General features: G+C 40.7%; 1 protein-coding gene across 1 annotated transcript in view; it reads left to right on the top strand.

Annotated features, from left to right (window-relative positions):
- The first annotated feature begins 293 nt into the window (after nucleotides 1-293).
- Nucleotides 294-12,284, top strand: part of LOC106847137 (sodium/glucose cotransporter 1-like) — a 64,926-nt gene continuing 52,935 nt past the window's right edge. Inside the window, exons 1-2 of the mRNA XM_070516602.1 lie at nucleotides 294-386; nucleotides 1,624-1,683. Of these exons, the coding sequence (XP_070372703.1) occupies nucleotides 309-386; nucleotides 1,624-1,683 (138 nt within the window). The 5' untranslated portion in view covers nucleotides 294-308. The remainder of the gene's footprint in view (nucleotides 387-1,623; nucleotides 1,684-12,284) is intronic.

Below are 12,284 nucleotides of genomic sequence, written 5' to 3'. Positions count from 1 at the left end.
ATGATGAAATTACGTTCCTGCCAATATTTCTGCATTAGAGAAATGCAAGTAAGTCAGTGGAGCATGTGGAGGCCAACAACATGGGAATGCCTGTCCTACTTTTTTCACTTTCTCCCTCTTTTTGTCTTATAATTTGTGGTTAGAGTTCATACAGAAGAAGCACGAATGAGAATTCTGTGCAGGGAATAATCGCTTTTGAGAAAATTTAAAAGTTGATTTGAGTTTACACTTGTGAAAATTAATTCTTGGAGTTGGATGTGTAATTGGCTTTTGATTTTCAGATAGGGGCTTCTCTTTTTGCCGCAAATATGGGCAGTGGCCGCTTAATGAGCCTGGCTAGGAAAGGAGCTATGTCGGGGATTGCTGTTGGGGCCTTTGAGTGGAATGTAAGTAATACCTTTTGCAGCAGCTAACCTTCACCTTTATCATTGTCCAAATCAAGTTCATAAACATAAAAACTTACTTTCAAGCTTGAGTAAATATTAAAGACTTCTTGAGAAGTCATGCAAGAAAGGAACTAACTTTTTGATCTCTCAGAAAGATTGTGCTAGTTTTCATCCTTAGTAAATTAACGAAGAGATAGAGAATGTTTATGTTTCAAGGACCGTAGGAATACAGTGATCAAAGAACTGTTAGGAGGCTAGTCAGGTAGGGAAAAGATCATATTAATGTATATATTTATATGCATTTCTGTGTATGTGAATGTGTGAATATGTAGACATACAGATATATATATGTTTGTGTGTGTGTATATGTTTGTGTATATATATTTGCAATATATATTGAGATGGGGCTCAACTGAGCTTTTTGAGATATTCAACTAGTTACTACAAAACTCCTAATTGGTCTTCTAGGAATACTAGGTCTCAGCTATAAAACTTATAAAATGCATTACTTATGTAATCTGTGGAGTATATTTGTTATAGGACATAAAATTTGTTCACCTAAATTATAAGTGTATTTATAGGTCTTGGGTTAGTTAACCTATCTCTATATAAATCATCTGGCTTATTTTTGGGTAAATCAGGAAGCTCCCTACTTTCTGAGTCTCATTTTTCTACATGTAGACTACAAAAATAAAGAATACTTCTAGCGGAGTCACTTCCAAATCTAAGAAGCAGCCCTGGTCTATACCATCATTTACCTCTCAGAATTTACTAGCATCTCCTTCCTGTATTCAACTTACCTACCCCTTTGTTGTAAAGAAAGCCAGAGCCAAGTTTATTACTTAATTTCATTAACTTGTGTGAAATTTTGGTGTAGTTTCTCTCCCATTTCTCTGAATGGTTTCTAATTTTTCTCTTTTTTTCGCTGTCTTTTATATTTAATTATAAGAGACCTTCACTCCTACCCGGAAGTAGGCAAACAATAAGTTAAAAACAAATACCTTAAAAATTGGCTCAGTTAATCCCCCAAAATTAAGAATACACCTTTTTATTAGCAAAGATCAAGTGCCTCTAAGTTAGGTTGTACTGGAGGGTGTCTGCTTGGACTGTTATTTGTAAGGTCCCCAGGAGTGATACATTTGTTCAGCTCAAAACAGATAGTAACTGAGCTTGCATCTCATTTAAGAGCTTGGGCTAGATGGGACCCTGATGTATTTGTTGTTCTTCTTGATTTCAGGCTCCACTTTTTCTCTGTGTTCTTGGTTGGATATTTTCTCCTATTTACATTAAAGCTGGGGTGAGTGTCCATTATCAGTTACTCTATTCTTTACAGTGTTTTTTCTTACAAATATTGCATATGTACATAAAAACATCCTGGAGGACAAGTTGAACTTCTCAGTCTTTTGATCTTTGTACTGACTTCCCTAAATACTGTGAAATGCCTGAAATAGTGTTATTGTGCCTTGGGTAAACAGACACCAGTAACTGCCTACGGTTTCACGCTTCACCTTGCTCAAGAGTTCACCTCTTAAGGCTTTTATAGAAAACATTTTAAAATGTTATTTAAAAATAAGAACTAAATAAATGAAGACAACAACTATGTTAATGATTGGAAGACAATATCCTAAAAATGTTAGTTCTCTCAATATTGGTCTGTGCATGAAATGCAATTCCAAACAAAATCCAAAGAAGATTTTTTGAGAAACTTGACAAGCTGATTCTAAAATGTATGTGGGAGATAAGGGGACAAAGATGTGTCAGTGCCCAGCTGAGAGAGGAGAACAAAGACAAGACAGACCAGGATGCATGTCCATGGGGGTGTATGGAGTGACGTCATCAACATGACAGAATAAGAATTTTCTCCTGTCTTCCACCCAAATAACGCCAATTTAGACAATCACCTACAGACAGGAGGACCTTTGTGGAAGTCCAGGAGTCCAGTGGAGAAATTCTAGCAAACTGTTAGAGCAAAAAAAAATATCCAAGATTGGATGCATTGAAGAGGGTAAGAGGAACAGTTTCACTTTACCTGAATCACTCCTCCCCCAAGGTGGCAAGAGAGACCTTCTCAGCCTGAGATTCTCCCATGGGGCAAAGTGAGAGCAAGTGAGTAGGCACCCAGTTCCTCCAACTGTGAAGGGTGCTGCCAAAAAGACCTACGTCTTTCTCACATCCAGAATACTGAGGTGTGCTGCATGACTGGGAGACAGGAGGTGGCTGACAGAACAGCAGCCAGGGCTCTTAGGTGGCATCAAAGGAATATGGGTCTAACTGCTTCACAGACTATTAGGAAGCCTGTCAGTGAGCCACTGGGGCATCCTCACCTGCAGATCCCCCCAACTGGCCCACGGGCACCCCAGCATTCCACACACCTCAGCCACATACACCCCCAACCTGTGGCCAGCTCCCTTGGAGCACTGCTGATGGTGGCAAGAGTGAGCCTTTGCAGAAAGCTAGTGAGCATGCACAGAAAGTCAGTCTGACTCTGTGGGATTGAGAGAAAACACACAAACTTGAGCATTCAGCACTGCCCTAGGGGAAGCAAGTAAACAGGAAGTGGTCAGCACTCGACCTGGCTTTGCAGGATTGAGAAAAGACATAAAATCTTAAGAATTCCCCCCCAAGAGAGAACAAGAAGTGTGGAGCAGGTGTACCCATAGAAAAGCTTCAGAATCACTAGCAGTCCTGACAGAAGATATTTCTCTCCAAAAGCCAGTCAATTAAGACTAGAGGAGGTGATTGCTTCCTTAAGTGCAAAGACAGCAATGCAGGATTCCAAGAGGCATGAAAAGTCAAGGAAACCTGACACTACCAAAGGAACACAATAGTTTTTCAGTAACTGATCCCAAAGAACTGGAGATCTGAGATTTGCCTGAAAATAATTCACAGTAGTTGTTTGAAAGAAGCTCACTGAGCTACAAGAAACACAGAAAGACAATTCAGCAAAATAAGGAAAACAATACAAGAAGAAAATGGGATGTTTAATAGCGAGCTAGAAATCATCAAAATAACCAAACAGAAATTCTGGAGCTGGAGAATACAATGAATGAAATGAAAAAAAATGCAAGAGAGAACATCAGCAACAGACTGGATCAAGCAGAAGAAAGAATCTGTGAAGTAAAAGACAGGTCATTTGAAATTATCCAGTCGGGAGAACCAAGGAAAAAGAGGGAGAGCGTGAAGAAAGCCTACACATTATTGGAATCCCAAAAGGAGAAGAGAGGGAGAACAGGGCAGAAAGCTTGTTTAAAGAAATAATGGCTGAGAACTTCCCAAATCTAGAGAGAGATTTGGATATCCAAGATCATGAAGCTCATAGGTCCCCCCCAAATTTCAACCCAAAACTGTCTTCACCAAGACACATTGTAATAAAACTATCAGGAATCAAAGACAAAGGAAAGTTTTAAAAGCAGCAAGAGAAAAAAATTCCTCTCATACAGAGGACAAAGGTTAACAGTGGGTTTCTCAGCAGAAGCCTTGCAGGCCAGGGGAGAGTAGAATAATGTATTCAAAGTGGTGAAAGGAAAAAACAGCCAACCAGGAATACTTTGCATGGCAAAGTTGTCCTTCAGAAGTGAAGGAGAGATAAAGCCTTTCCCAAACAAACAAAAGCTGAAGGAGTTCATCACCCTTGAGCTGCCTACAAGAAATGCTGAAAGGAGTTCTTCAAGTTGAAAGGAAAAGATGCTAATTAGTAACAAGAAAACATAAAAATATGCAACACACTAGTAAAGTTAAGTATATAGTCAAATTCAGAATACTCGGATACTGTAATATGGTGGTATGTCAATAACTCTAGTTTAAAGGTTAAAGGACAAAAGTATTAAAAACTATAGCTACAATTATTTGCTAATGGCTACGTAGTATAGAAAGAGGTAAATTGTGACATCAGAAATGTAAAATGTCAGTAGAGAAGTAAAAGGGTAGAGTTTTTGTATGCAATTGAAGTTATCAGCCTAAAATAGACTATTATATCTATAAGGTATTTTATGTAAGCCTCATGGTAATCACAAAGCAAAAACCTACAGTAGATACACAAACAGGAGGGAATCAAAGCACAGCACTATGGAAAAGTCATCAATTCACAAAGGAAGACAGCAAGAGAAGAAGAAAATAACAAGGGAACTACAAAACAGCGGGGGGGAAAAACTGGTAAGATAGCATTGGTAAGTCCTTACCTATCAGTAGTTACTTTAAATGTAAATGAATTAAATTCTTCAATCAAAAGACGTAGAGTGGGTGAATGGATTTAAAAAATAGCATGGTGACTGTAGTTAACAATACTCTTATATACCTGAAAGTTGCTAAGAGAGTAGATCTTAAATGTTCTTATCACAAAAAAATGGCAATTATCCAAGATGATGGAGATGTTAAATAACCTTACTGTAGTAATCATTTCACAGTGTATATATATATATATATATATATATATATATATATATATATATATAAAATCACATTGTACAAGTTAAACCTACATGGTGTTATATGTCGTTATATCTCTGTAATTCTGGAAAAAGAATTATGTATGTAGAAGAGCAAAACCATAAGAATAGCAGGGACACTCCTATCAAAGAAAAATAAGGACTTGCCCTACCAAATATCAAGACTTAGTATAAAGCTGTAGTAATTAAGACAGTATGGTGTTGATACAAGGATAAACACATTGACAAGTGGAAGGATGAAAAAGCCCAGAACCAGTCATATATATGGACACTTGATTTATGACATTGATGGCATTGCAGATCACTGAGGAGAGTCGATTATTATATGAACAAAATAAAATTGGATCCTTATTCTACACAAAAATAATTTTAGATTGATTAAAAGCTTAAATAAGAAAGGCAAAAAATTTTAAACTTGTATGAGAAAGTATAAAATATCTTTATGCCCTTGAGATACAGAAGGATTTTTAAAATAAGATAGAAAAAGCCCAAATCTCTGACTGACCACCAGAGTACACATTCATGTGTGAGATCCCAGGGAGCCTAGCCAAAAAAAGGCAGAAACCAGAGGGAGATTTGTCCTGCAGACAGAGCTGCACCTGGTGAGGTGTGTGCTTTTGCTGTGCCTATGACTGAATACATTCCCCAACCCACACAGTGTAGGCAGTGGAAAGCAGAAGTCTCACTGATTGAGGTATCATAGGATAGAAGTAAGGGCTGGAAAAGCTGTTGGAAATTTAGGTGGGGAGCTCCGAAGATGAGGGAACCAAAGAGAGAGTTAACTCCCAAATCTGAGTGTAAATTCTGCCCAGATCCTTGAGTGACTTCGACTATTCAAGTGCATGGAAAACCTCCAGAGGACCAGGCTAAATTAGCAACAGCTAGAAGCTGGAAAAAAAAAACAAGCAGAGGGCCGGCCCAGTGGTGCAGTGGTTGGGTTCACATGTTCTGCTTTGGCGGCCAGGGGTTCGCTGGTTCAGATCACTGGTGTGGACCTACACACCGCTTGTGAAGTCATGCTGTGGTAGGCATCCCACATATAGAGTAGAGGAAGGTGGGCACAGATGTTAGCTCAGGGCCAGTCTTCCTCAGCAAAAAGAGGAGGATTGGTGGTAGATGTTAGCTCAGGGCTAATCTTCCTCAAAAAAAAAAAAAAAAAAGAGGTCAGCTGCTGCACGCTGCTGGGTGGGAGTGGAGGTAGGGTGGCATGCAAGATGTTGCAGTTTGAATCCAGGCAAGTTAATTGCCTACTAAAACAAGAAACAGCAGTCCTCAGAAGAACAAAACAGACTCTAGAGTGCTACATAGTATTATCTATGATGGCCAGTCTTCAACCAAGAAGTATTAGACATCCCAAGAAATGGGAAAATAAACGTGACCCACACTCAGGGAGCAAAAAGCAATAAATAGAGACTGACTCTGAGCAGACCCAGATATTGATTTAACAAGGACTTCACAGTTGTTATTATAGATATATTCACAAAAGGAAAGGAAAATGTGATATTAATGAATGAATAAATAGGTCCTCTCAACAGAGAAACTGAAACTATAGAAAAGAACCAAATGGAAATTCTAGAGTTGAAAAGCACAGTAGCCGAAATGAAGAATTCACGAGAGGCTGAACAGCACAATTAAGATGGCAAAAGAGAGCAGCAGTGAACTTGAAGATAATAAGAATTAGCTAGGATAAGAACAGAGGGGAAAAAAATTGAAGAAAAGGAAACAGAACCTCAAAGATCTGTGATACAATATCAAGCAGTCCAATATACATGTAATTGGAGTTCCAGAAAGAGGCAGAAAAAAATTTTTGAAGAAGTAATAACTGAAAATCTCCTAAGTTTCGTGGAAAATATTAATTTACAGATCCAAAAAAAGCTTAACAGACACAGAATAGAATAAACACAGAGAAAACTACACCTGTTTATGTCATAGTCAAACTGCTAAAAGCAAAGATAAAGAAGAAATTTTTGAAGTGGTAAAAGAAAATTCATTACAGGCAGGAGAACAATGATACAGTTAATGGATGACTTCTCATCTGATACAACGGAGGCCAGAAAACACTAGAATGGCATGTTCAAATGCTGAAAGAAAGAAAGAACTGTTAACCAAGAATTCCATATCTAGCAAAAGTATCTTCAAAAATGGTGAAATATATACAAAAATAAATCATTATGTTGTACACTTGAAACTAATATACAGTCATGCGTTGCTTAATGATGGGGATACATTCTGAGAAATGTGTTGTTAGGCAATTTCATCACAAAGAGTACTTACACAAACCTACGTGGTATAGCCTACTGCACACCTAGGCTATATGGTCCTAATCTGATAGGACTGCCATCATATATGTGGTCTGTTGCTGAAGGAAACATCATGTGGCACATGACTGTAATCTTATATGTCAGTTATACCTCAAAAAAAAAAAAACTGCCAAAAAAAATGAAGGTGATTGGGTATGTAAAGATTTCTTAGCTAGGATGCAAAAAGCACAAGCCATAAAGCAGGAAATTGATATATTGGACTTCAAAATAGAACTTAAAACTTTGACTCTTTGAAAGATATTTTTAAGAAAATTAAAAGTCAAGCTAGAGAGGAAGATCCAAGATGGCGCCGTGAGTAGTCCTCTTTGTCTCTCCCCCTTCGAGTCTACAATTATTTGGACACTTATCGCTTGACTAAGGATATCCAGACAGCATCTCAGGACGTCTGAGATACCCACGCGACTATACATCGGAAGGCGGACGGACTTTCCTCCGGGAGGATGTGGAAATAGGTGAAAACTCTCCGACCCCGACGAGCAGCCTAGTACCCGCAATCGGCTTTCTTCCAACGGACGCCCCCAGAGGATTTACACACATCTAGGGCAGGAGCGAGCACACAACAGAGGAGCGACGGTGGAAACAGGTGACCAGAACCCTACCTAAACCCCCCGCAATTACTCCTAAACGCAGAGGTAAACTCTGGAGTTGCACACCTGAGCCCGCAGGGAGTGTCTCTCCCCGCCATTGGCGGGGAGACCCCGCCTGGTGTTCGCGGCGCCCGGAGGGTCCCAGAGAGAGTCGCTGAGGGTACGGAGGTCTCCCAGCTGCCGTTGCCCACCCCGTGGGAGTAGGGATTGCCGGAGATCTCGGAGAGGACCGGGGCTGGGGGAACTTTCAAAGGCCGGCTCTGCGACCCGGAGGGGAAGCGCCGGAGTTCCGCCCGGGCAGCAGACAAAACTCTCTGTCTGCCATTAGCAGAGGGGCCACGCCGAGCATTCACGGCTCCGGGAGAGGCCCGGAGAGAATCCCAGAGGGCGGGGCGACCCCCAGCTGCCGTTGCCCGCCCCGTGGGGCTAGGGATTGCCGGAGATCTAGGAGAGGACCGGGGCGGGGGGAATTTTCAAAGGCCAGTTCTGCGACCCGGAGGGGAAGCGCCGGAGCTCCGCCAGGCAGCAGACAAAACTCTCTGTCTGCCATTAGCAGAGGGGCCACGCCCAGCATTCAGGGCTCCCGGCAGAGGCCCGGAGAGAAGCCCTGAGGGCGAGGCGACCCCCAGCTGCCGTTGCCCGCCCCGTGGGACTAGGGATAGCCGGAGATCTTGGAGAGGTCTGGGGCTGGGGGGAGTTCCAGAGACCCAGCTTCGTAGCCTAGGGGGAAACCCTACAGGCTCACAGCAGCCTTAGGGAAAGCCTCTGCACAGCACCAGTAGAAGGCACCCAGCCGCCAGCCACAAGGCTGGAAGACCCCAGGGCAAAAGCAGCATAGCTAGGTGTACTAACCACAGACTGTAGAAGATGCCAATAGCTCTCCTGCAACCCATAGAGGACAAGTGAGATTTGGTGGGTGCCGACAGCAACGGAGCGACAAATATAAGTGATCCCACCCCTGGCCGCTGGAAAAACCCATAACACCGTTGCAGACCCCAAGGAGAGAGCACATCTAGGTGGGCTGCAACAGTAGGCACCAGCAGCCTGAAGCCCCCCTGTGACGGCCCCCACGGCAGAGGAGGGAATCCAAAGGGCCACTGTGGCTACAAGGAGGGGCCCAGGCCCAGTTAGCAACTACGGACAGGGTTCCTGGTTGGTGCAGTATAAACAGCTGCTCCCCCACCACAGCAGCTGAAACAAGTGAAAGGAGCAACTAAACTCTCTCTCCATGCGGAGGCACAAATCAACAACATCAAGCAATATGAAAAAGTACATTAAATCTCCAGAACAGAAAGAAAGTAACAAATACACAGAAAACAATCCCAAAGAAAATGAGATATATAACCTAAATGATGATGACTTCAAAACAGCCATCATTAAAATTCTCAATGAGTTAAGAGAGAATTCTGACCGACAACTCAACGAGTTCAGGAGCTATGTCACAAAAGAGTTTGATGCGATAAAGAAGAACCAAACAGAAATATTGGAAATGAAGAACACAATAGAGGAGATTAAGAAAAATCTAGATGCTCTGAACAGTAGGGCCGATAATATGGAGGAAAGAATTAGCAATTTGGAAGATGGCAATATAGAATTGCTGCAGGCAGAGGAGGAGAGAGAAGCAAGACTAAAAAGAAATGAAGAAACTCTCCGAGAATTATCAGACACAATTAGGAGATGCAACGTAAGGATTATAGGTATACCAGAGGGAGAAGAGAAGGAGAAAGGGGCAGAAAGCCTATTCAAAGAAATAATGGCTGAGAACTTCCCAAATCTGGTGAGGGAGATGGATCTTCAGGTGACAGAAGCCAATAGATCTCCAAACTTTATCAATGCAAGAAGACCAACTCCACGCCATATAGTAGTGAAGCTAGCAAAAGTCAACGACAAGGAGAAAATACTAAGGACAGCCAGGCAAAAGAAACTAACCTACAAAGGAACCCCCATCAGGCTATCAGCAGATTTCTCAGCAGAAACTTTACAGGCTAGAAGAGAGTGGAATGATATATTCAAAAATCTGAAGGACAAAAATCTACAGCCGAGAATTCTCTACCCAGCGAAAATATCCTTCAAATACGATGGAGAAATAAAAACTTCCACAGATAGACAAAAATTAAGGGAGTTCATTGCCACAAAACCTCCTCTTCAGGAAATCCTCAGGAAAACCCTCATTCCTGAAAAATCCAAAAAAGGAAAGGGGCTACAAAACCAAGAGCAGAGGAGATAAGTAGAAGGACAACAACAGAGAGTAGCAGCTCTACATCAGAACAGATTAAACCATGGGATGAGAAACAAAGGAAACTGAAGAAAACCGGAAAACAAGACACAAAATGGTAGTGGTAGGCCCCCACATCTCAATAATCACTCTAAATGTAAATGGATTGAACTCCCCAATCAAAAGACACAGAGTGGCAGGATGGATCAAAGAACAAGATCCAACAATATGCTGCCTCCAGGAAACACACCTCAGCCCCAAAGACAAACACAGACTCAGAGTGAAGGGATGGAGAACAATACTCCAAGCTAATAATGAACAAAAGAAAGCAGGTGTCGCTATACTAATATCAGACAAGGTAGATTTCAAAGCAAAACAGATAAAGAAAGATAAAGAGGGACAGTATACAATGATAAAAGGGACTCTCCACCAAGAAGACATAACACTTATAAATATATACGCACCCAACACAGGAGCACCAAAATTTGTAAAGCAACTCTTAATAGAACTAAAAGAAGACATCAACAACAATACAATAATAGTAGGGGACCTCAACACACCATTAACACCAATGGACAGAACATCCAGACAGAAAATCAACAAGGAAATAATAGAATTAAATGAAAAATTAGACCAGATGGACTTAATAGATATATATAGAACACTTCATCCAAAAACAGCAGGTTACACATTCTTCTCAAGTGCACATGGAACATTCTCAAGGATTGACCATATTTTGGGAACCAAAGCAAACATCAATAAATACAAGAGAGTTGAAATAATATCAAGCATCTTTTCTGATCATAATGCTATTAAATTAGAAATCAACTACAAGAAAAAAGCAGAGAAAGGTGCAAAAATGTGGAGACTAAACAACACGCTTCTCAACAAACAGTGGATCATTGAAGAAATTAAAGAAGAAATCAAATTTTATCTGGAGACTAATGAAAATGAGAACACGACATGCCAAATCATTTGGGATGCAGCAAAAGCAGTCCTAAGAGGGAAATTCATCGCAATACAGGCTCACCTCACTAAACAAGAAAAAGCTCACATAAGCAACCTCAGACGACACCTAACAGAACTAGAAAAAGAAGAACAAACAAAGCCCAGAGTCAGTAGAAGGAGAGAAATAATAAAAATAAGAGCAGAAATAAACGATATTGAAACAAAAAAGACAATAGAAAGGATCAATGAAACAGAGTTGGTTCTTCGAAAGAATTAACAAAATTGACAAACCCCTAGCCAGACTCAGCAAGAAAAGAAGAGAGAAATCGCAAAATAATAAAATCAGGAATGACAGAGGAGAAATCACAACAGATACCAATGAAATACAATTGATCATAAGAGAATATTATGAAAAACTATATGCCAACAAATTGAACAACCTGGAAGAAATGGACAAATTCCTAGACTCCTACAATCTCCCCAAACTGAATCAGGAAGAAATGGAGAATCTGAATAGGCCAATCACAAGTAAGGAAATAGAAACGGTAATCAAAAACCTCCCCAAAAACAAGAGTCCAGGACCAGACGGCTTCTCTGGAGAATTCTACCAAACATTCAAAGAAGACTTAATACCTATTCTCCTCAAACTGTTCCAGAAAATTGAGAAAGATGGAGAACTCCCTAACACATTCTATGAAGCCAACATCACTCTGATCCCCAAACCTGACAAGGACAACACAAAGAAGGAGAACTACAGGCCGATATGACTGATGAACATAGATGCAAAAATCCTCAACAAAATTTTGGCAAACCGATTACAGCAATACATCAAAAAGATTATACACCATGATCAAGTGGGATTTATACCAGGGTCACAGGGATGGTTCAACATCCGCAAGTCAATCAACGTGATACACTACATCAACAAAATGAAAAACAAAAACCACATGATCATCTCAATAGATGCAGAGAAAGCATTCGACAAGATCCAACACCCATTTATGATAAAAAACCTCAGTAAAATGGGTATAGAAGGAAAGTACCTCAACATAATAAAGGCCGTATATGACAGACCCACAGCCAACATCATACTCAATGGACAAAAACTGAAAGCTATCCCTCTGAGGACAGGAGCAAGACAAGGGTGCCCACTTTCACCACTCCTATTCAACATAGTACTGGAGGTGCTGGCCAGAGCAATTCAGCAGGAAAAAGAAATAAAAGGAATCCAAATAGGTAACGAAGAAGTAAAACTCTCGTTGTTTGCAGACGACATGATCTTATATATAGAAAACCCCAAAGAATCCACAGAAAAACTATTAGAAATAATCAACAACTACAGCAAAGTAGCAGGGTATAAAATTAACGTGCATAAATCAGTA

The sequence above is a fragment of the Equus asinus genome, chromosome 8, assembly GCF_041296235.1.
Source record: "Equus asinus isolate D_3611 breed Donkey chromosome 8, EquAss-T2T_v2, whole genome shotgun sequence".
In the NCBI taxonomy this organism is placed as follows: domain Eukaryota; kingdom Metazoa; phylum Chordata; class Mammalia; order Perissodactyla; family Equidae; genus Equus; species Equus asinus.
This window is presented reverse-complemented; position numbering and strand designations above follow the sequence as displayed.